This window comes from Varanus komodoensis, unplaced genomic scaffold (genome assembly GCF_004798865.1).
Source record: "Varanus komodoensis strain SLA01 unplaced genomic scaffold, ASM479886v1 scaffold50, whole genome shotgun sequence".
Taxonomy (NCBI): domain Eukaryota; kingdom Metazoa; phylum Chordata; class Lepidosauria; order Squamata; family Varanidae; genus Varanus; species Varanus komodoensis.
In genome coordinates this window covers 3,843,920-3,869,048 of record NW_025336088.1, presented here as the reverse complement: position 1 = coordinate 3,869,048, position 25,129 = coordinate 3,843,920, and the positions used below count along the sequence as shown (strand labels likewise).

Here is a 25,129-nt window from a genome sequence, read left to right as displayed (position 1 = left end):
GAGAGATCCTTTTTGAGCTCTTTGAAGAGTGCTTTGATATCCTGAATGATTTGGTGTTGCCTGCAAACTTGGCTACTTCCCTTCCCTTTTCTGCTCTCTGGTCATTTAGCAATGTTAACAAAAGCAACTATAATACAGATTTTTGGGAGAACTCACTTCTATTTGCTTTGCTAGTGAAAACTGCCCATTTATTCCTTCCAGTTGCTTCTTGTTGTATAATTACTTAGTTATTTATAAAAATGACAACACTTACATCTTAATTGCTAACTTGATCTAGGAGCCTTTGATAAGGCAAGCAAAAGATGGCCACACTTGCTTTCCCCCTTCCCTTTTCCTCCCCTGCATTCAGTAGGAGGAAATCAGAAACGTTTGCTTTCAGTTTCCCTTAAACCTGGCTTCTCATTGATCTGATTTGTGCAATCTTGAAGTAGTTAACAAGTTACATTGATTTATTAACCCCCATGCATGTGCTGGACAGATTTCCTTAATTGCTGTCATGGTGTGACTGGCCATGTTGTTCAAACTCAGGTGTCATGACTTGTTTGAGGGGTCAGTAACCCTCAAATAGCCCATGGAATATTGTTGGATTGTGTGAAGGATTTTTTTTTCACGGTGCTCATTTAAACCAGCCCATTCTGTCTGAATCAGGGGATCACAAATTATCACTAACTATAGTCAGTTTGAAAATGAGGCAACTTCAAACCCTAGGTTATAGAAACAATGAGTCAGAAAGAACCTCCTGGGCCATCTAGTCTGACCCCTGGCTCCAGCTGGCTCCGCTCATGACATGCCTACCCTGTGCATGTCCAGCTGATTTGTAGTAAATAGTCCAGTAAATAGTTACTGTTTAACCAGAATCTCCATTTTGGATGTAACAACAAGCTAAGGTTAGAGTTAGGGTTGCCTACTAATTGTGTGCATGCCAGAGAGCTATTACTGGCACTAATCAATCTTCCAAAGTCATCCTTCTGAACAGGTGAGGAGAGATATGCAGTTCAGCAACCCATAAGATGACCAGGCTCATTTATGTTATGTTAAACTATTGTGTCTGTGTGATGTGCAACATAATGTGTTAATCTCACACGGCTCTGTTGTTGCTCCAGAGCAAGCAAATCTGGCCTGTAAACTAAATAGAACTGGTGGGATTAGCAATCTGTCTTTTGTTTTCTGTAGCTCAGCCCTGCTTTTTACTAGAAAAAGCATTACAGTTAAACTCTTGCCTTCCTAGATCTGGGAATATAAACCCAGAATTCAGGTTACCTGCTTTTTCTACCACCCAGTCTAACTTATAAGATCTCAAGAACCATCATGCAAAGAAAGAAGAATACAGTACTTCTTAATTGCACAGCCTGGTTTTCCAGGTTTCCCTCTCTCTCTGTGTATGTGCTATTTCAAAGCAAGATTCAAAGACTTAGTTTTGACTATTTTCAAAATTAAGTTGAAGAACAGCAGTATGTCTTAAACACATTTGAAAAGTAAAGGATTGTATTCCTTAAGTATAGGTCATTACCAGCACCTTAAATTGGGCTCAGACTTCAGTTGGCAGCCAGTGTAGAAGATATAGGACTGGCGTGATATGGGAGTATCTGCCGGTCCCCATTAATAACCTGGCAGCTCCGTTCTGGACCAATTGAAGTATCTGGACCATCTTCAAGGGCAGCCCCATATAGAGTGCATTGCAGTAGTCCAAATAGGAAGTTACCAGAGCATGGGTCACCATTGCCAGGCACTGCTCATCCAGGTAAGGATGTAACTAATGTATCAGCTGAAGCTGAAGGAAAGTGCTCCTCACCACTGCCAGCACCTGGTATCCCAGGGACAGGTCAGGGTCAAGGAGCATTCCCTCTGTCCTTTAGGGGGAGTGCAACCCCACCCAGAACAGGGCAAAAATCACTTGCCTGGAAGGCTGAACCACCTACCAACAGGACCTCCGTCTTGTCTGGATTAAGCCTCAATGTTGTGGGGATAAGATTGAGAGCAGGCAGAGAAGAATGATGTAAGCCACTTTGAGTTCTTTTTTTAAAAAGGCAGGATATAAATGTAATTTATATTGTACAATTTACATTGTACAATTTACAAATGTAAATATTTGATTACATATGATTGTGACTCTCTTTAATTGGGCTAAAGGCCCTATCTCCATTGATAATGGAAATGGGAAAGTATAACTTTTCTTCGGGATGCTGGCTAAGAAATAGGTTCTGTTAATGCTTATATTTCAGTGTCAAACTTTCTCTAAGTGAAATGCTCAGACAAGGTGGGAACAGCAGACAGCAGATTGTAGGGAACTGAGTGTGGACCTAACCATGGGAGAACCAGTGTGGTATAGTGGTTAAGAGTGCAGGACTGGGACTCAGGAGATCTAGGTTCTGGTTTCCATTCAGTCATGGAACGAACCTGTTGAGGTCAGGCCAGTCACAGAATAGGATATCAAGGTTCAAATCCTTGTGCAGTCATGAAGCACCTGGGTGGTACTGAGAAAATGCTCTTAAAGGGTATAGAATGTTGTATGCTGAAAAATGTTATTTGTTTAATAACTAGCAGTGCCGGAAGCTTGACAGGGATCCATGACAGAGTTGCTGTTCCATATTTTCCATATTTCTTTCAGGAAAGGAAAATGATGAAAGTTGTCAACCTCAAACAGGCCATTCTCCAGGCTTGGAAGGAAAGGTGGAGTGATTACCAGTGGGCTGTAAACATGAAGAAATTCTTTCCTAAGGGGACTACATGGGACATCCTGAATTTAGCAGGTCTGGTTTATAGTTTATATAGCAGATAATAAGTGTTTGGTTGTGGGTTATTCCTATACTGTGTAACCTTGAGCAACAAATTGCAGTGTCTATTGTTTTGACAGCATATACATTAGCACTTTACCACTGCTTGATTGCTCAAAGTACCCCAGCCATTGCAGTGGTTTCCAGTTCCTTATAAGTGCTGTGCTAAATCAAGTTTACTTACTGCAGAAAGATCCATCAGTGGTGTCATTCTAGAGATGATGCAGGTGGTGCTGGGGATTTGGAGCAGCTACTAGTTTCCTCTTAAAAAGAAACTATTGTTCTGTATTTTGATTATATGTTTTCTGCCTAGCATACTTTGGCAAGTTGATAGCTACAAATTAGCTAAATCACATTAGAATTATGCATTTTGATGTTACAGAAGATGGTTAAGTTGAACTTACACGTATAACAGGGTACCATACAATTGGATATCTTAGATGTATTAATTGTTTTGTAGTTTGGATTTCTTTTGATACTCCTCTCATGGCTCTTTGTTTCTAGTTATTGTTGCTTATTGGTCACTGTCAATACAAGCTACTACTAATATTGCTTTTGCTTATACAGGTTTTTAAAAATACATGCTTTTAATTTATCATAATGCAGATAATGTACATTTGGTCATCTGCAAGTCTGAATAGCCCAAACAGGAGATGGATTGGCTACTGCTTTGCTGGATGTGTTTATGTCCCTCTCTTGTGTCTGGCAGTTCATACACAGAAAGGGTTCATATCTAAAAGTATTTTTGGTTGTGTTCCAGTGCTGGCATTCAGACATAAAACATTCCCACTTTCCCTTTCCTCCTCCAGTGCAGCCATGAGGAAGAAATTGGAAGCTTTTGCTTCTGTTTTCAATTAATCACAGTTTAGCATTATGTCTGAATGTGAAAAGCTGCATTGACCTGGTTCGCTTGATTACCATGGATTAAACAGTGATGAGTACCATTTGTCTAATCACCCACCAGGGTGCAATTTGTTGGATCATCTGATTCAAGGAGCATGGCTTGTTGGAGGAGAAAACAGCCTTTAAATAACCAGTGAGCTTTTTGAATCTTATTTGCCCTCCAGCAAACCAGCCTGCCCAGGTTTAGACATCATGACCAACTGCAGCCATGGAGGTGATTAGTCAAATGATACCTGACATGTGCTCCATGCTACAAGCTACTGTGTCTTGTTTAACCCACAGTGAATTATCAGACTTTTTGGTCCATTTATGGCATTTTGAAACAAACTAGTTCCGTCAACCTTGGGTTGAAGTTGCCTTGTTTCAGTAAAACATAGTTAAGACTAACTGTGGTTTAAGAACATAAGAACTTATGCTGGATTAGACTAAGGGACCATCGAAGCGCAGTATTCTGTTCTTACAGTGGCCACCTTGCTACCCACTGGAACCATAAGCAGAACCTCAGTGTATTAGCATACAATCACAACAGCACCTTCCTGCCCAAGTTCCTCAGCAATTGTTGTACTTAGGCATATTACCTTTGATACTGGAAGTACCATGTAGCCGATCAGAACTAGTAGCCATTGATAGGCTTATCCAATGTAGGCTTATCAAGGTTTATCCATAAATGTATCCAGTCACCTTTGAGGACCTATAAATTGGTTGCCATCACTACATTTTGTGGAAGTGGATTACATAGCTTAACTGTGTATTATGTGAAAAAGTATTTCCTTTTATCTGTCCAGTAACTCCACCAATCTGTTACATAGGATTGACCCCAGATTCCAGTATGAGAGAAAGAAAAGAGGTCATCTTATGAACTCTTTTCACACCATACACAATTTTGTACACCTGAATCACGTATTTCCTTCTTTTTCCTAAGCTAAGGAATTCAAGCTGTTGTAACTTTTCCTCACAGGAGAGTTGCTCTAGCCCCTTGATAATTTTGCTTGCAGTGGCCAAAACACTATATTCAAAGCACAGTCATAGGATAGATTTGTATACTGGGAGTATGATCTTGGCAATTTTATTTTCATTTCCTTAACTAATCATGCCTTACATGGAGTTTGTCTTTTTCACAGCAGCTACACACCAGATTGACGTTTTCATTGAGCTGTCCACCAGAACCCCAAGAGCTTTTTCTTGATTAGCCAATGGTAGCTCAGATCCTGTCAGCCCGTACTTCTTGTTGGGATTTTCCCTTTTTGCCCCGCTGTGTGTCACTTTACACTTAGATTGAACTGCATTTGCAATTTTGATGCCCGCTCTCCTAGCTTGGAAAGTTCTTTGTGGAGCTCCTCACACCCTTTTTTGTTTTAACCATGCTAAATAGTTTGGTGTAGTCAAACCTGGCCACTTCACTGTATACCCCTAATTCCAGATCGTTTATGAATTAATTGAAAGGTATTTGTCCCAGTCCTTGTGGCAAATCCTTGCTGGTTACATCCCTCCACTGGAAGAATTTAGCATTGAATCCCACTCTGTGCTTTCTGTTCTTTAACCAATTAATGATCCATAAGAGGACCTCCCCTCTTATTCCTTGACTGCTAAGTATGCTTTGTCAAAACCTTTTGAAAATAAGCAATGGCTACTGGATCACCCCGTTCAGAAGTTTCTTGATACTCTCAAAGTACTCTACAAGGTTAATGAGACAGGACTTAACTTTGTAGAAGACATGTTAATTCTTTTTCAGCAAATCTTGTATTTCTGCATGTTTCCTAATTTTATCTTTAATAATGCTTTCAAGCAATTTAGGTGGAAATGATTTTATTTATTTATTTATTTATTTATTTATTTAGGAAGCTTCTATGCCGCCCCATTCGCCGAAGCCTTGGGGTGGCTCACATCAATAAATAATTAATCACAATATAAAAACAATGTAATTTGAGTCGACCTGGCCAAAGATATAAAATAAATAAATAATATTAACAATTAAAATGACGTTTAAATAAAAAGGTCTTTGCCTGGCGCCGAAAAATGAATAACGACAGCACCAGGCGGACCTCTCTAGGGAGCGCATTCCATAGATTGGGTGCCACCGCAGAGAAAGCCCTCCTCCAAGTACTTGCCCTCCTAATGTCCTTCATGGAGGGTTCCCAGAGAAGGGCCTCTCCCGCTGATCTCACTGATCTCAAAGGCCGGCGGGCATATATGGATGTAAGTGCACCTTCAGGTAACCAGGACCCAAGCCGTTTAGGGCTTTATAGGTCATAACCAACACCTTGAATTGGGCCCAGACTTCAATGGGGAGCCAGTGAAGCTGACGGAGAACTGGAGTCATGTGAACAATAACGCCCAGTCCCCGTCAGCAGCCTGGCAGCTCTAATTAGAGCCTGGCAGGTCCGGATAGAGCTGCCAGGCTCTATCCAGACCGTCTTCAAGGGCAGCCCCATGTAGAGCGCATTACAGAAGTCAAGTCGGGAAGTCACCAACGCATGTGTCACTGTCACCAGGCAGTCGTTCTCCAGGTAGGGACGCAGCTGGTGGATCAGCCGAAGCTGAAAGAAAGCGCTCCTCGCCACCGCTGTCACCTGAGCTTCCAGTGAAAGCTCTGGGTCGATGAGCACTCCCAAGCTGCGGACCTTGTCCCTAAGAGGGAGTGCAACCCCATTCAGGACTAAGTTCAGGTCCCCTTCCCCGAAGCCCGATCCACCCACCAACAGGACCTCCGTCTTGTCTGAATTGAGCTTCAGTTTATTGACCCTCATCCAGCCCATTACCTCAGCCAGGCACCGGTTCAGTACAGCCACTGCCTCACCTGGATTGGTTGAGAACGAGAGGTAGAGCTTGGTATCATCAGCATACTGATGATTCCGTAGCCCGCACCTCCTGATGACCTCTCCCAGCGGTTTCATGTAGATGTTAAATAGCAAAGGGGACAAAATGGATCCCTGCGGTACTCCATGGCTTAGCTGCCATGGTGCAGAGCCATAGTCCCCCAGCATCACCTTCTGGAATCGGCCATTGAGGTAGGAGCGGAACCACTGCAAAGCCGTGCCTCCAACCCCCAATCTCGCTAGCCTATCCAGAAGGATACCATGGTCGATGGTATGGAAAGCCACTGAGAGGTCCAGGAGAACCAACAGGGATGCACTCCCCCTGTCTTTCTCCCTGCACAGGTCATCGTACAGGGCGACCAAGGCAGATTCAGTACCGTATCCGGGTCTGAAGCTGGACTGAAATGGGTCCAGATAATCAGTTTCATCCAAGAGTGCTTAGAGTTGTCCCGCCACCACCTGCTCCAACACCTTGTCCAGAAACGGGATGTTGGCCACTGGTCTATATTTAGTGGCCATCTCTGGATCCAGTGATGCCTTCTTCAGGACCGGTTGGACTACCACCTCCTTTAAAGGGGCAGGTACCCGGCCCTCCCTCAGAGAGGTGTTGACCACTTCCAAGATCCAGGTCCCTATTCCGTGCTTGGCATTGTTAATTAGCCAAGATGGGCAAGCGTCCCAATAGGCAAGTGGTGGGACGTACTTGTCCAAGCACCTTGTCCACATCATCAGGCCGCAGTAACTGAAATTCATCCATCAGTTTTGGACCAGACAGCGACATTGGTATCTCCCCAGAAGCCTGAGTCACTAGTGGAGTCCAGCTTGTGACGAAGCTGAGTGATTTTCTCCCTGAAATGCTTGGCAAAGTTGTCACAGTGGGCCTTCGAGGGTGGAACCAGATCTTTCTTAGGGCCAGGATGAACTAGCCCTTGTACCACCCGAAAAAGCTCCACCGGACGGCATTGTGAGGAAGCAATGGAAACGGAGAAGAATTTCTTTTTTGCCGCCCTCACTGCCACAGCATAGGCCTGATAATGGGCTCTTAAGTGTGTTCGGTCAGATTCATCCCGTGATTTCCTCCACCTACACTCTAGCCATCTCCCAACCTGCTTCATCGCCCGCAATTCAGGTGTATACCAAGGGGAAGAGTGGGCTCTGCCCGGCGGGAGAGGACACTTAGGGACGATCGTGTCAATAGCCCTGGTCATTTCCCCATTCCATAGTTCGACCAGAGCTTCGACAGGAGCACCAGTCTTGTCAGCCGGAAACTCCCCCAGGGCCATCTGGATCCATCCGGCTTCGGGGGTGGGCCCACACAATTGTGTCCACACCCTTACAGAGGGAAAGGCCGCTCTTGAGCACAAACCTCACGAGGAAGTGATCTTAGATATTACGCTAATCGGACTCAGTCATATTGCTAAATCTTGGTGGTTATTTATTTGTTTGTTTATTTAGCCACCCAATAGCTGAAGCTTTCTGGGTGTTTCATAGTAGCATATTTAAAACAATATAAAACATTTATTTATTTTTGTTTATTCATTTAAAACATTTTTATGCCGCCCCCATCGCAACAAAGCCTCGGGGCAGCTCACAACAGACATAAAAATACAATCAATAATTTAAAAATGTACCATCTCAGCTATATATTAAAATCTATAAATACAATAATAATAAATTTACGGTTAAAATAACTTTTAAATAAAAAGGTCTTTGCCTGGCGCCGAAAAGCAAATAATGACGGTGCCAGGCAGACCTCTCTGGGGAGCGCATTCCATAGGTGGGGCGCCACCACAGAAAAGGCCCTCCTCCGGGTGCTCACCCTCCTAATATCCTTCATGGAGGGTTCCCCGAGAAGGGCATCCGCTGCCAAACGTAGGGGGCGGGTGGGCATATATGGATGCAGACGTTCCTTTAGATAACCAGGTCCCAAGCCGTTAAGGGCTTTATAGGTCATAACCAACACCTTGAATTGGGCCCGGACTTCAATAGGGAGCCAGTGAAGCTGACGGAGAACTGGGGTTATATGAGAACAATGCCCAGTCCCCATCAGCAACCTGGCAGCTCTATTTTTCACCAATTGAAGTATCCGGACCATCTTCAAGGGTAGCTCCACGTAGAGCGTGTTGCAGAAATCTAGTCAGGAAGTTACCAACGCGTGGGTCACTGTCGCCAGGCAGTCATTCTCCAGATAGGGACGCAGCTGATGGATCAGCCAGAGCTGAAGGAAGGTGCTCCTAACCACAGCTCAGGGTCGAAGAGCACTCCCAAGCTGTGAACCCTGTCCCTCAGAGGGAGTGCAACCCCATTTAGGACAAGGCCCAAGTCCCCCACCCCGAAGCCCAAACCACCCACCAACGGGACCTTCGTCTTGTCTGGATTGAGCCTCAGTTTATTGGCCCTCATCCAGTCCATTACCTCGGCCAGGCACCGGTTCAGGTAGGTAACCCCATATAGAACAGGTTGGATTCCTTCCATCCAGTCAGAATAAGCATCCACCAACAGCATCTCCGTCTTGCCTGAGGTGAGCTTCACTTTGTCAGCCCTCATCCAGCCCATGGTCGTGGCTAGGCACCAGTACGGCACATCCACAGCCTCACCTCCTGAAGATGAGAAGGAGAGAGAAGAGTTGCGTGTCACCAGCATGCTGTTGGCAATGTAGTCCAAAACTCTGGATGACCTCACCCAGTGGCTTCATATAGATGTTAAATAGCATGGGGGGGAGGCGGGCAGAACTGACCCCCGAGGAGCTCCATACTGGAGCTCCAAGAGGCAGAACAATACCCCCAAGCACTACCTTCTGGAGCCTGTCATCCAAGTAGGAGTGGAACCACTGCAGTGTGGTGTCTTTCACATCTAAGACAGTTGCCCCGGAAGTTTACCATGACTTTACAATGGTAAAGTCTTCTTTACCTTCTCTTTACAGAAGAGAAAATCTGTAGTATCCTTGTGTCTGCCCCAGAAGGAGAGAGGAAATGTGAGTCAGAAGCTTGCATTTCACTTAACAAGCCATAGTTTGTCATGTTTGAATGCGGCTGCAGTGAGTAAACTGGTTTTTAACTGTCTTAATTGACCAAGGCAGATGCATCTTCACACTATTCTAAACCTATAATGTTTCCCTCCAGATTCTGAAACCTAGGTAAATACTAGCTACATAGTTGACTTACTTAGCTTTGTAAGAACTAGAAAAATATTTAGAAGAAAAGGCCTATCATACTTGGAATTCTGTATAATATTTAATTTTGTTTTACCTTCTAGATTTTTGGATTTCTTCTTATGGGCTAGAGCATTCCTTTTCTGTTTTACTCTCATTTTAAAAACAAGATAAGACTTTTAAGATAATGCTAGTATCATGTCTTGTATGGTACAAGTGGTGGAATTTTAAGTTTGCTCAGCACTATATTTTTTACGGCTCTAAAGCTTTTAAGGCTGAGTTCTGTTCTGTTTAATTTTGTTACATACCATGTGGATTAATGACGGAATATAAACAACAGTGATCATTATTAATATTCCTTCATGACTGCTGTAGTTTTCTAACTGAGCTTCAGAGGAAGATATTGGCTCTTTGTTTAGATATGACAATTTTATGTCCTCATAAGTTGTGGAAACCCTGCAAAGACCATGCATGGATAACTACAAAGGTGCAAGACTTTGTGAGTGGGTGCATAGTTTTATGGGAGAAAAATCATGACGTCGATAAGTCGTAACTTTAAAGAATTACAGGAGATGAATGAGAAGAAAATGTCCAGTGATACCCGGAAGGCACTTCGGATGGGAATAACTATAGATAGCTGTAGTGATGGAACTGTGAGCAAACCTAGTGGTTGCTAAGGTAACTCTGGAAAGGGCACCTTAGAAAGGATTGTAAGAGAATTTGGTCAGATGAGTCCAAATGATTGCTTGGCCAACTTCAGAAGTCTGCACCTGTGGTGGTAGTAGCTGTTGCTAGGAGCAACTCCAGAACACAGCCAACACCGATGAGATATAAGTAGTGCAATTATAGATAGGCTGAATGAGTTGCTATGGACAACACCACTGGTTAGGCCTAGTGACAGCTAACAGTACTTAATGACTGGGATTGGAGTAGTGCCAATTGCTGTTTAATTCTTAAAGGTGTGGTGAACTGTGAAGGTGTAGTGTAATGTTTAGATGCCTGCAGCTGCAGCAGCACTTTTTATGATGGTTATTTCCAAAGCACCTAAAGTGGTGTAAGTTTAAAAAAAAACCTTTTAGAAAACCACATAATTCCTAGGTGTTTTATATATATGATTAAAAATGACAGGGTATGCTTCACAATTAAAGTAAGCTACAGTGACTTATTGAAAACATGGCATATATGGGGTGCAATTTTCATAATCACCCCTGGGTGCAGCTTGTTGTGTCATCGAAACCTGGGTGGCATATCTTGCTGCAGGGGGAAACAGCCCTCCAATAACCCATTTGGAGTTTTATGCCACAGCAAATTGTACATGGACAGTGATTATGGAAATTTCATCTTGTACACATTGCAATTTAAATTGATTTATTATAGATATTTTTATTACATTTATATGCCACCTTTTCCCTACAAGGAACCCAAGGCAGCTTATGTAGTAATCTTCTTCCTTTCCCTTTTATTTTCGCAATAATCTGTAAAGTAGGTTAGACTGAGAGTCACTGAATGGCTCACTGTCACCCAGTGAACTTTAATGGCTGAGTCAGGTCTAGGAAATGGATTTACCAAATCTCAATTTAAGACCCCTTGCATGGTGGTTTGTACCATGGTGGCTTATTTTGATTGTGAGAACCAGGTCAATGTTTGGGGAGGTATGAGACAGAAGTCTTCACCTATCTGCACACACATAACAGGGGATCACAATCTTTTTGGTCTTAGCATAAAAGGGAGTGTATGTGTATGAATGAGAGAGAGACTGAGACTGAGACAGAGAGTGCACACAAGCGGAAAAGGAAAGGGAAGAGAGAACACCAGGAAGATTGCAAAACAGTCTGCTTTAAAGCACCCCCCCCATTCATTTCTAGTAATTCAAATTGTTTATTAGAAGCTTGACTGAGCAGAGAGGATGTATTCTGCCCCATCCTGTCTTGTCAAATCCACTGTGCTGGCAGGCTGCCATTGGGAAGTGAATACCCTCTGTTGTCCTGCGTTCTGCTGTGAGAGATCGTCTGTGCCAGTCCTCAAGCATCCTCTGCACCCTCTTGCTTCAGTCCTAGGAAGTGTCAGCATGCACTGCGGGTTAGTAGAGGTGATGTCTGAGAAGTGTTCCGTTCCATCTGAAGCTACAGAGGTTACCCAAAGGTCATGTGCATTGATTGCAGCACATTGAGCTCACAGGGAGAGGGGGCGGCGGAGGCAGTGTCCATTTCCTACCCAGAATTCCTTGTGGAATAATGAACTAGCTTTTTTCTTTCTTGAATTATTTACTCCTCTTATACTGCCAGAAATGAAAAATCATAGGAATTCCTGAGAGCGCCCTAGATTTCATGTGAGACTTTGTAGGTCCACCAGTGATGGCTTTCATTCTTCTAGATGAGAAGGCATATTTTTCAGGTTGAATTTCTTTCCTTTTTTTAATTGCAGAAGCACTCCTTGAACAAGCCATGATTGGCCCATCTCCAAACCCACTGCTTTTGTCCTACCTGAAATATGCAATCAGTTCCCAGGTAGGCGTCCCCTTTATCTTCAGATGGTGTATACAGATGTTATTGGGATAAATGAATACTTTCAGTTAGGGAATGTGTGTATTTATTTTTAATTTAAATGGCTTATGCTTTATTTTTGGGTTTTATACATACATATAGCATTTAGTATTTATTAGTTCAGGTTTTCCTATTTTCGTTTTAATTCTGTTAATTTTTTTTACTGATTTTATTGTTATTATTGGTCTTTGTAACAAATGTTATAATGTGCTTGTATTGTTTTATGTTGTTCAATTTTAATACGTTGTAAGCTGCCCAGAGAGCCTATAGCTAGTGGGGTGGCATATAAATTAAATAAAGAAATAAATACCCTTTAAGGAAGTTCTCACAGAACTCAGATCTAAACAACACACGGCATGGTTTTCTTAGTTTTTTCCTCTCTGAAATGTTTGGCCAGTTTGCTTAGTTGTCTTTATTTACATAATTCTGCAGATTTATTAATTAAAACCCCTTTTATATAACATTGGTCTTGCTAAATCATGGGGAAGGGGGTTATAGCTGTTTGCAGTCACTGGAAATCATACTCAGCTACCACTTGCTACTGAGAAATCTGAAGATCTTTGAAACCATAAGGACTAGAAATATCCTGGTTGGTTTCTGTTTGTTTTTGAATTAGTGAAGCCTGTAAATTTTGGAAAGCAGCAGACACACACAGCCCTGGAGTGATATATTTTTGGCTTTATTGGAGGATTGTTCAAACCATTGGGCCAAGTATAAATAAAAAATAAATGAGCATTTAATAGAAATTGCAAAAAGTACCTGTGACTACTCTGAAAGAGAATCTTAGTTATTTTGTTCACTTTCAACCAAGCAGACAGTGTTGATATATTAACTTGCATAGTGTTTCCTCAAGTGAGAAGAGTAAGCAGCATTTTTCCTCCTCCTTTTGCTAAAGGTGGTGCTGTGAGATTCTTGCAAGATCTTTTCACAGAGAGAAGATTTTTGTTGCTTTTTAAAACTCTCCTTTTCTTTTGCTTCCTGCTTACTATAAAGCTGATATGAAGCAAATATGCCATCACCTAAAAATGTCTGTTTAAATTTGTGCCAGACCAGTGCTTGAGCAACAAGCTGCATCGCTGTTAAGTGACCTTGTCGCCCCCCATGGCGGTCGAAATGGCAGGGCTTGTTTGTGGGTTTGTTTGTTTAAATGTTAGTTCTGGCTAGTAACCATCTCCCTCCCCCTCCTCTCCTTCCTCCCCTCTCATTTACAGATGGTGTCCTATTCTACTGTTCTGATGGCCATCAGCAAGGTAGCATTCAAATGTTTCTCCACCTCCTCATCTAAACCTTAATCATTGCTTTATTTCCTGATATCTTCAGATAGAAAGGACTGACTTGTTTTCAAAAGTTGTGGAAATCTGACTGCAAAGGATAGTACCTGTTGTATAACCTAGCAGTTTCTGTGAACTTGAGTGAAGCTCTAGTCTTGCTTAAAGCCATAGCAAGTTTCCTTGTGATTGCTTGCAAATTTTTATTGTTCTTTTCAGTGTCTGGCAGTACAAACTGGAAAAACGGAATATGCAGTTTTTCTAAACAGGATGACTAAAGGTTTGGGACGTGGTGGGACTTGACTTGCTTTCTACCATTATCTCTGTTTATGGGAAGGTTCACATGACACCTTAAGCCCAGGGTAGCGCCGCTAACCCTGTGGTCCTGCATCCTGGCCCCACATTCAAGCAGCAGCAGGAAGGGGTGGGGTGGGGGGGTGCTGCTTCCTGAAGAAGACAAGCAGAGTGACTTATTCCCACCAGCCACTTTAGTGGCTAAAGTAGTGAGTAGGATTTAGCCACATGCCCCTTCTCAAGCCTTGATTAAAATTTGGAAAGGTAGTGCAGAAGAGGCATTGGATCTACTACCACCATCTGCCACATATGCAACCTCCTTGGAAAAGCACCAGCTGCATCAGGTAACAAAAAGGCAGGAGACATCTCCTGCTCTATTTCCTCTTCTACCAGCAGTGAATGGTGGGGGGTGCTGAGCCATTCTTGCTTTCCTTTATGAGAAGGAACCATAACTGTTGGCTTATCTTCTGCTTTTGTACTCCCTGGTAGCCAAAGCTCCCTGGGCAGTTTAAAACAGTTCCTAAAACAGGGCTATAGTGCATTAAAACCATCAAGTGCTTCAAAATGTACTTTTCACAGCTAAAATGATATTTAATACAAAATTGACCTGTTAAAAGCACCTGGTATAGGTGACCTGACATCTATCAAGCCATTTAGTATCCTTAGATGTCTTTAAATGCTGCAACACAGAGGGCGGTCTTAACCTGGTGCTGGAAGGATGTTAGAGGTGGTGCCAGATGGACCTCAGTGGGGAGATCATTCCACCAAAGGGAAGGCTGTCCTGGTCGTTGCTGCCCTTGGAGCCTTCCTTGGCAGTCACACTCAGAGGAAGACTTCAAATGTTGGTTGTAGCTTCTGTGTAGTTTGTAGCTGGGAGAGGTGTTCCATCAAGAATTGTGGTCCCAAGTTGTGTTAAATTTATTAAGCTAAAACCAGCACCTTGAATCAGGTTCAGAAGCATGTTGGCAGCCAGTGAAAGCAAGTCAGAATTGGTGTTATATATGAGGACTGTCTGGTCCTGGTTATTAGTCTAGGTCAGGGGTCCTCAAACTTTTTGAATAGGGGGCCAGTTGAAAGGCTGTGGTGACCATCGGGTGAGGTGGGGGTGCCTGGGTGCACGTGCGGCGGTGGCTCGCTCGCTCGCTCGCTCAGATCTCCCAGCAAGTCCAAAACCATCTCCCAGCAAGCAAGCCATCATCTCCCCGCTGCAAGGCAGCAGCGAGCGGAGCGTGCGCATACGGGAGGCAGGCTGCGGTGGTGGCTTGCTCGCTCAGAGACCATCTCTGAGCACGCGCGCATACGGGAGACAGGCGGCAGCGGCGTCTTGCTCTCTTGGAGAACATCTCCAAGCACGTGCATATGGGAGGCAGGCGGCGGCTTGCTCGCCCAGAGACCATCCCCAAGTGAGTGAGCGAGCGAGCCACCACCTCCCTACCTGTGCAGCGGGCGGCGAATGGCAGTGTGGGCCTGATGGATGGCCATCCCGCGGGCCGTAGTTTGAAGACTCATGGTCTAGGTGCTATATTTTTTACAAGCTGCAGTTTCTGAACAATCCTCAGGTGCAGCTCTATGTGGGTATATTGGAATAAGCTAATTTGGAAATTATGAGATCAAATAACTAAAACCAGGCTATCCCTCTCATGCTGAGGATACCTGAGCCACCAGCTGAATTTAATGAGAGGCAGTCTATACCACTGAGTTTCAAGTGACCAAGACAGCTCCAAAACGCCATGGTATGAACTTGCTCCTTCAAGGAAGACACAATCCCATCCAGAACTGGTTGAACAACCTCATCCATTTCAAGAACACAGCCACCTACAGCATCATTTTCTTGCCTGGATTCTTTGGTTTCTTAGCCTGCATCTAGTCCATTGTTAAAGCCAGACACTGGTTTAACACATCTACAGCCTCATCTGATAGATATTAAAAGTGAAGTAGAGTTATATGTCATCAGCATACTGATAGCAAAACACTCCAAAACTTTGGATGATCCCACTAATTGGATTCATATAGATGTTAAATAGCATGAGGAACAAGACCAACTCCTGAGGAGCTCCATGCTGGAGGATCCATGGGACCAGTCAGTATTTCTCAAGCACCATCTTCTGGAGATGGTTGTCTAAGTAGGAGCAGAGCTACTGCTATGCTGTATCCCCCACTTCTAGCTCAAATAGTCACCCAGAAGGACACCATGGTAGATGATATTGAAAAACACTGAGAGATTCAAGAAAGTATCAACAGGGTCATAGTCCCTTGTCTCTCTCCTGTCATAAATCATCATACAGGGTGACCCTGGCTTGAACCCAGTTACAATGGATCTAAATAAATTGTCTCCTCAAAGGGTGTCTGGAGTAGGTTGGCCACCACCTGATAAAGGACCTTACCCAGGAAAGGAACATTTATCACTAGCCTAAAGTTGTTGAGATATTCCAGGTCCAGACAGAATTTCTTCATGTGTGGTCTCATCATTGCCTCTTCCAGCTGGCATGGGGCCACTCTCTCTCTCAGAGGCACTGATTACCACTTTGTTTCAGGTGGTAGTCCACCACCCCACAGAGGTAAGGATCCAGTACAGAAGTGGTTGGATGAACTTCTTCAAGCACCTTGTGAGTGTCTTTGAGCTGCACCAACTGAAACTCATCCAACAAAACCAGACCAGACCAGACTGTGCCCTGGGTACTTCACCTGACTGACACCAAAGCCTAAGTCCTAGAGGATGCAAGATATTTTGTCCTAGAAGTGCCCAGCAAATAGCTTACAAGGGGTCTCAGGCAAGTCTAGGATGTCCTTGTAGCAGCATTTAGCTGGGCAAGCCTAAAAAGTTCTGCTAGATGGCAAATAGAAGATAGAATGGAGGGAACAAGGATTTATTTCTTTGCCCGTCTAACTGTGCCTAAGTATATCTAATTACTTACAGTTATCTAGAGCTGAATTCAGAGTTGTGAGTTTCACATTAGAAGCATCCTCTCCACTGCTGTGCTTCCAATCTTTTTGGCTGAAATGAAGGCTTAGCAGAAGATGGCAGGCAGAGGTCAACAAAAATATAAATGATGTGCAAAGAATGAATAACTGAATGTATTTCTTCTAATATGTTTTTAGGGTTTGTTTTGGCAGTCACTAAAGAATTTGTAAGTTGGATTTAGTTCAATACAAATGTTGCAAAGAGCTATATGCAAGACCATTCACAGTGGACAAGTCTTCTACTCCTCCTGTCCTTCCCCCCATTTGGTACTAGGAAGATTTAAAATTATTTATGGATGTAATTAACTGAGACCTAGGGTGCAATTCAATTCAGGCAAGGCACAAGTGCAGTTAGTCTGTGATTCAATGGATTTGGGAGGTTCTGTGACTCTGAATAGGGTTCGTGTCTCCTTAAGGAGCAAGTTTTAACTGGGATGTGTGTTTTCATGTGTGCTGTTTTATCCAGTCTTTCCCTTGCTTGAGTTGCATCTGTGGCATAAAGCACATTTACCACCTAAGGCAGCTGTACTAGCTATTGATGCTCTTGTAACATCCAGGCTGGATTAATTTAAACCATTATATGAAAGACTTGAGGAAAGTTCAGAAACTTCAGCAGGCTCAGAATATGGAAGATGTGGATTAGAATCCATTGCTCTGAACACAAAGGACCATTCCCCAAAATGCCCTGGTTCTAGTCTAGTGCATCATTGGGCTGAACTTAATCATTAAGACCTAGTGCTTCCTGGGACAAGCATACTTAAATGACTGTTTTGTTCCATATGAACTTGCCCTAAATGTTAAATCTGTATTGGAGACTCTCCTACATGCTCTTTCTGTGTGGGGGTGAGACAGAAGGTGACCAGGGAGAGGGCTATTTCAGTAGTGCCATTCTGTGGCATCAACAGGTAAGGGAGACACCAGTGTTTTGTCATTTAGAAGCCAAGATCTGATCTTCCTGTTCTCAGGGTTTTAGTAACTTTTAGTTCTAAGTTTTAAACACTTGCTGGTTGGTTTTGCTCAATGCCCTTTTATCTTGTTTGTTTGTAAACTGCCTTCTATTGAAACGCTGCCTAACAATATTATAAAGAAACAAAGAACAGTAATCCAAACTTCTGTAGGAGGCAGGTTGAGAGGTTGTGGAAGTGCCACTATGTTGGGGGACATTGCTGTGCTGGCAGGACATCACTACTACCCCAAAGGGTGACAGAAAACTCCATGTGTAGAAGTACTGTTGGTGGTGTTTTTGCTGGCTGTAGGACTTAAATTGGGGAGTTTCTAAGATGTGACAGTGGCAGACCTGAATTCACAGGACCAAGGGCCCCCTTCCTTCCCAAACATACCTCTGGATTGGACTCCAAAGTATGCCAGTCTAGGGTATAATTTAGAACTGCATAGTTATTTCTCTTCCAATTGGTGTCAATGGGAGGGAATTTTTCTTTTAAACAAGAAAACTGCTGGTGAAGGAGAAAAATCCCACCCCAATCACAGTGAGCTGACCAACCTTTATGGCAGTTCCTCCATCATGGAAATCCCCCCACAATTTAGGATAGTCCTGTAAGTTGTAAATCTTGGGCCTTATTTCAGCTCCAGCTTAGCTATGGAGTGAGAGCTGAGTAACCAATTGAACTGTCAAGTGGTAATTGTATTTTATAACTGTGTCACACAAAAACTCGCTGTGTAAAAATACCAGCCCATCAAGAAGAGTGATCCTTACCTCACTGTGCATGTTTTCTATGTGAAGTGAAGGCTATTGCATTTATTTTACCTGAGAGTACATTTAAAACTACTACCCCACAATGTAGTCTATGGAGTAGTGTATCATGTAGTTTGCTGAACATATGACCATTGAGTGCTAGTCTGTAAGAGGGCCAGTGTGGTGTTAAGAGCTTTGATCTCTTTAAAAAAAGAAAAGAATAAAGGTGGGATATAAATCTAATAAATAAATAAACATTTGCTCTAGAGCAACCTAATCCATAAGGATTTTTGCACACCAAAATATAAAATAGAAACTTGACACTACCAGGTTTGCATGCTTATGAGGGGAAAATAAATCAGTGGTTTATTTTTCCTCCCCATGTGTACTGGTTGTGAGCCACCTAATTAACATAATTACCACACTTCACCTCATCTGGCACACGTTTTTCTGATGTCTGAACTTGGTGAAGACGGGTGGTTTACAAACCACCCAGCAATCTGTTTCATAGTGATTTGTAAAGTATCTCAACCACCAGTCTTGCTGGATTCAGATGTCATGACAACCTGCATCTGGTGTGAATAATTAGGCTAATTAGTCTGCAACTGGCACAAGCTGGAAAGGCAAAGAGCCACAATGGATACTTTCCCTCCATGACTGTGCAAAGCTGCCCAGTGTGTAAGTGTTCAGCTTAGACTAAAGAGGTTTGAAATTTTTGCTCAAATATAGTCTTGGTATTATTCAGTATTTGCTTTTCTATGAATTCAGACGTTATGCTTGGCAATTTAATGCCACTTCTGTTCTTGAGAAAAACTTTCACCTTCCCCAGTGCCACTGTGACGTAGTGGTGAGAGTGTTGGACTTGTACTCAGAAACTTACATACTTTATGACATTGGGCCATTCACAGCCTCACAGTCTAAACTATCTCACATGGTTGTTGTGAGCATAAAATGGAGAGGAGGAAAAAACATGTAAGCTGACTTGTGTTCCTTGCAAGAGGAAGAAAGGCAGCATATATCTGTAATATAGTACTTATTTTTTTAAAAAATAGCATGTGTTTATTCTGAAGTGATATCTACATATGGCCAGTGCAAGAGATTTTCTGATCTCTTATGATCTCTTCCTTGACTGCTTATGAGATTAGGTATATTTTTCTGGCTCATATGCCCCTTTCCCATTTCTTCCATGTCTGTTTTTCTAGCATTATCTATTGTTGGCATTACAACTGTATCCAGGCTGACACTAACCATGCTTAGCTATAAGATACTGTTTAAAACTAAGATTTGGAGCTAATATGGAGCCACTGGTTAAAAATTGCAGGTTTATCATTCACCAGGGAAGGTGTTAGGTTCCCTTGCCCCCCTGCCAAAGAAAAAATTGTATTTGCATAGAGTAAAGTCTCTGTGCATCTTGTCAGGAGACAGGATCTTTTGAATGACACCCCATTTGTAAAGGAGAGTTATGGATAAGGCAGAAGAGGGCGTTTAACTCTGGGAAACAACACAGGCAGAAAATTTCAATGTGGGAGACAGCAGGAGGTGAGGCACATGTGTGCAAAAGTCAACTAATCCAGGGGGATTTTACGCAGCACGGATCACCTTGTGCTGCATAAAATCCCCTTGAACCTTTGAACCTTTCCTTCAGCAAGTGCCCATGGGCAGTGGCAGGGTGGGGCAGATGGCCTCCCAGATACTGGGGCTCCAAATGAAAGATTCAGGGCTCTAACCCTAGCAGGAGAATGCCAGCACCACCTCTGTGAGTCACTCTGATGTAGACACCCATATAGACTGGAAAGGAAAGAATTTCAGTGGGAGAAGAAAGAAGAGAACATGATAGGCGTTTTTGTTCTTCCAGTCAAGAAAATGTTATGTCTACACCAAAATGAGGATTTTAAGAGCCATGTCAATATGTTGGGAACATAGTTGCTTGTGGTGGCACTTGATAAATAACTGTCTTTTAGAGCCTATTGAAATGCTGAGCAGGGCATAAAGTATAGTCTGCATTGCATCAAGATATCAGTGTCTTACATAAAGAACATGTTCAGGTAGGAAACTATATTGTGGGAAGCCTAATTCCATGTTCTGCATGTTAGTTATCTTGTTTATTTTGAGACCAGCTTCTTTGTTTTTGCTTTCCCTGTTTCAGTTTGATGATTTCTCCCGAGACCTCTGTGTCCAGTCATTGCTGGAAATCATGGATATGTTTTGTGACCGGCTCAGGTAGTGTGTGTCCGCCAATCAACTGTGAAGACCCTGCAGGTTGCTGCTGTTGTCATTTTCAACAAAACATGGAAATAGCATGGAAGCTACAATAAACAAAAATGAGCCATAAGAATATGAAGCATGATAATAAGCTGAATGATGCTTTTAAGAACTTGATAGAACAACCATATCTAAGCAGGCTGTACGAATCATGGTTTAGGTATTTAGTCTGATTGAGCAAAGCTTCTTATCTTTTGAAATAAGAACATGTTTTCAGGACACTTAACACATTTTAGTTTTGCCTTAATTGCTGACAGATCTTTGGTATGCACCTCTGCATTGTAAATGTTAAAATTCATTGGTGAACTATGGGAATTCTAGTAAAAGTAACTTATTATTATTTATTATTAAAAACAATTGTGACCTATCTTGTATCCAGTCAGGATCTCTAAACGGTGTACAGGAAGTAAGCAAGCAAGTAAATGGCTCTCATAAGGCTGAAATGGGCCCTTTCTTGGCCTAAGCAACAAGTGATCACTTCAAAGAACTGGATCTCCTATTAATTAAGGGTTAACTAATTTATGTTGGGTATATCCCCTTTCTTAAGAGCATGAAAATGTATCACTAATTCAGACCAAGGCCACCTAATCCAGAGTGTACTCAGAGTGTGTTCTTGTTTAGTCCTCAAGGGCATGATGGATACTGAGGTGGAGGCACTGTGATGGGCATGCTGGCCCAAGTGATTGGAAACTCTGTAACTCAAAATTGTATTTTCTTTCCTTACTTGAAAGGCAAGGTATTTATCAAATAAATATAAAAGTAAAACAGTTGGGAGCCATAGAAAGTTTACTAGCCTATATGCGATAACTGGCTATTGTGTCAGACTTGCTCAATTGCTTCGTCCAGGGACAAAAGCCAGCTAGGTGGCCAGAATATATATAAAAACAAACTATACAATGCATTTGAGGAAGCAGGGGGCTTCTGGAATTAAAGAAAGAGTGAAATAGACATTGGCATACGGTGAATCCCCATGTTATATGCAGTGATTGATGTTGCAAACATCTTCACAATCATGAGGACTAGAAGTGTGCTTTTCAAAATGCATAGAATAAACCAACAAGAGAACAACACAGGAACTGTTAGGGTTCTGGGTTCTGCAGGGAAATCTGCAACCTTGCATGTAACTTACTTATCTTTCATCTTGTCTTTCAGTTCAATAAATGAAAGACCCTAGCATTCTAAAAATCTGACCAAATCTGTAATGTTAATGCTCTTAGTTTAGAGCTAACTGGGTTAGTATACTCATGCAGATGGAAATGTGAGAAGATAGGAACTCTTCCTTCCTGAAAGAAAATAGAAACAATGAATATTAACCTATCACCAGAACACTGATAAACAGCTGTTCACATCTAGATAGAAAGCCACTACTTAATCCTCTCCCTTGTTAATTCAATCTTTTGTTTTTTTAATTTGATCAAAACCCTTCAGGTCTGGGATTATTTGTGTCGGTTGTAGTAGTACTTGTCCTGTCAAAAGGGTTTCTTCCTCAATCCTCATTAGCTTTCTGGGCCAGTCCATTTTAATCATAGGCTTGGATAATTTTCCTTTTCGCTTTTTAATTTGTTTAAACAAAGGCAAGTACTGTGGTGATTGTGAATGTGACTATGTGCACAGCAGTGCCACAGTGTGCAAGCCCCGGATACTTGATTTCTTTCAGTCAGAGACTTTAGTACCCTGCCTGATAGAAGAAATCCTCCATTATCCCATCTCTTCCTGAGGTTGCTATGAAACCCCAGTAGGAAAGGCATAGGCGGCCTAGAGTGGTTGAGTAGCAGAGTTTTGCCTCTTGAGCCCTTTCTGGGCCCCTTCCCCTTCCAGTTACTGTGCGTGGTGTTAATGACAGGATTCAAATCACTGCTTCTGCATTATCTCCATGAACCTTAAAACAGTCATGTAAGGAGGTTGAATAGTATTATGCCCACATTGCAGATGGAGGATTGAGGCTGAGGTAGTAGCTTGCTTAAGCTTCCTGGCAAGTTTGTGGGAAAGACGTGATTTGAACCAGAAGTTTCCTGGCATGCAGATCAGTCTCTTGGTAAGGTGCACTGTGTACCTGAAAAGGTGGCCTCCTTTACTTTCTGAGCCATTCAGGTAGATATAACTTTCTCTTTCCTGTGAGTGAAGGAAAGACATTCAGCTTGTGCCAATCTATCTGTTGTCCCGCTCCCTCTCCGTTGACTGTGGGGTTCAGTGTTTCTATAGAAGCAATTGGTCCCCATCACCTGGACCACTGAAAGCTATCTGGAATGGGCCACAATGTTTCTTCTTTGTCAGTGATGGGCAATGAACTGGCCTTTTTGGAGTTTCCCAGCTAAGTGGTGATGAAAACCTGGGTTGGATGTCCCAGCACTGCTTCTTTGAGTAGCTCAGGCTCCTGCACAGTAAATTAGAACTCAACTAGAAAGACTCCTTTCCTGATGTGTTTCCATCAGGATTGGCATTTCTGTTCTCTCACCCTTCTCAGAGAAGAGAAGGTGGCATCTAAATCTCTGACAGGATTTCCCTTTGGATCTTCATTTATTTTGGTGAAGCTCAACCTGTATTTGGGTGGTGGAGTGAATGTATGGGACCTGGAAAATAGTGGACCCCAGTGGAAGTTCTAGAGACCCTACAACAGTGTGGCTGAGCTAAGGAAGTCAGTGTCTTTGTTAAAGATTAACTGTTTACTCTTTGTTTACTCTCTGCAGCTGCCATGGCAAGGCAGAAGAATGCATTGGCCTCTGTCGTGCCTTGATGAGTGTCCTCATTTGGATGCTGCGCTGTGCCGCCTTCTACACAGAGAAACTCAAGGAGCCATTGGAGCAGGGAGCAACTGAGATTCAGCTCAAGATGTGCTTGGAGCGGCTGCTGAAAATCCTTGGTAGCCCCAAGAACCAGGCCCTGATTCATATAGCCAAGTTGGAAGAGACATGTATGTTATTTGTATAGCAAACACAGTATTATTGCAATAAGAAAGAACTGTAGGAGACTTAATTTCAATCTGTGATTGACTTAGGAGTCACCTATATGCCATGACTGGGAATTATTAAAAAAAAAAAAGCATGTCTGGGGCCTTTTACAAGGTTTGACGCAGGAGTTCCTCAGCCTCTTTTAGCAGAGCTTGTACTGGCTCAAAGTCTTGGCCTCTGCCTATATAAGATGGCACTGCTACCTTCCTGCCAGGCAAAGCTACATTTTCCCAGCTGTTTCCCAAAATGATTAATCTTTGCAGTTCTTCCTATGCCTTTTAAACTTCAGTATACAAATACTGTATTTCAAAGTCTGAGATGTGATCCTATGTGCTCAGAACTATAGTCATGATAAAAGCCTTAATTTGAAGAAGGGCCAGATGATAAAATTGAACAGTTTTTATTTCTGGGTTCAGTACCTACCTTTTCCAGTTAATAGATCCTGAGTAGCAGGACTGGAAAATATTAGAGTAGGACCTACTAGCAAATAAAATAGACAGTGCTTTAACTGGATATTAATGGATTGATCATTGGTCTGAGGTAATATGAAGCAGATCCTAGTGTAGATCTTGAATCCAGCAAGTCTATTTCTGTGCATATGGGCAGATGCAGATGTTGGGGGAGACAAAGTTGGTGGTAAGAACTTTTCTGCTCTTGCTTCTGCTACTGCTACGCACTATTTGTTAGTGGATGTGTTAAGGCACAAATAGCACTGTCTGTTGGGCCCTTTTTCCTCTCAGGTTTCTGCTGAATTCCAAAGGCCAGTATACATGTACATAAAAAGCGGCCTGAATATATGCTGTAAGAGAAAACAATCCCATAAGAGTGTGCTGTGTGGACTGCTACATTTTGAGTTATTACCTTTTTCGGTTTTGAGGCTGTCCTAGCTGTATTGTTAAATTGAGGAATATACTTGACTGGAACTTTAAAAAACTCCCATGTCTCTTCTCTAGCTTCTTGGAATGCCATTGAGCAGTCACTTGCCAAACTGGGAGACAGCTTGGGACACATCAGCAACAACCAACTGCGGAGCCAGGCTGAGGAGTGCATCAGCCTTGTCAAAGGGTGAGAAAACTGCAGCTGTGGGTGTTGGAATAAGCAATTCCGCTCCCCCCTCCCTGCCACACACACACACATGCAGAAGTAACTGCATTTTAGTGTATCTTCTTCCCTCCTGTCCTAATTTCCTGCACAGAATCCCCACCATGCTGTCAGTGCATGCAGAACAGCTGAACAAAACTGGCTTCCCCACTATCCATGCTGTGGTGCTACTAGAGGGTACAATGAACCTGACTGGAGAACCACAGCCACTGGTGGAGCAGCTCATGATGGTCAAAAGGATGCAGGTATGGCAGGCTCATCGAAAGGATGTTGTGCCTCACTGTCTCTCTCGCTGTCTCTCTCGCTGTCTCTCTCGCTGTCTCTCTCGCTGTCTCTCTCGCTGTCTCTCTCGCTCTCTCTCTCTCTCGCTGTCTCTCTCTCTCTCTCTCTCGCTCTCTCGCTCTCTCTCTCTCTC

General features: G+C 42.9%; 1 protein-coding gene across 7 annotated transcripts in view; it reads left to right on the top strand.

The window, feature by feature from the left end:
• The window catches only part of MED24 (mediator complex subunit 24), a 66,806-nt gene that overhangs the window by 1,339 nt on the left and 40,338 nt on the right, over positions 1–25,129 (top strand). For 6 of the 7 annotated variants that reach the window (XR_006416382.1, XR_006416383.1, XM_044447054.1 and 3 more), the window contains exons 2-8: positions 2,609–2,750; positions 12,069–12,151; positions 13,399–13,437; positions 20,550–20,623; positions 23,353–23,576; positions 24,567–24,678; positions 24,809–24,959. Coding sequence is in view for 5 of the 7 variants with exons in the window: in XM_044447054.1 (XP_044302989.1) it covers positions 2,618–2,750; positions 12,069–12,151; positions 13,399–13,437; positions 20,550–20,623; positions 23,353–23,576; positions 24,567–24,678; positions 24,809–24,959 (816 nt within the window). In the remaining 2 variants the exon portion in view is untranslated. Of the gene's footprint in view, positions 1–2,608; positions 2,751–11,621; positions 11,724–12,068; positions 12,152–13,398; positions 13,438–20,549; positions 20,624–23,352; positions 23,577–24,566; positions 24,679–24,808; positions 24,960–25,129 lie in introns of those variants that run through there. The other variant, XM_044447055.1, reaches the window with a different exon arrangement.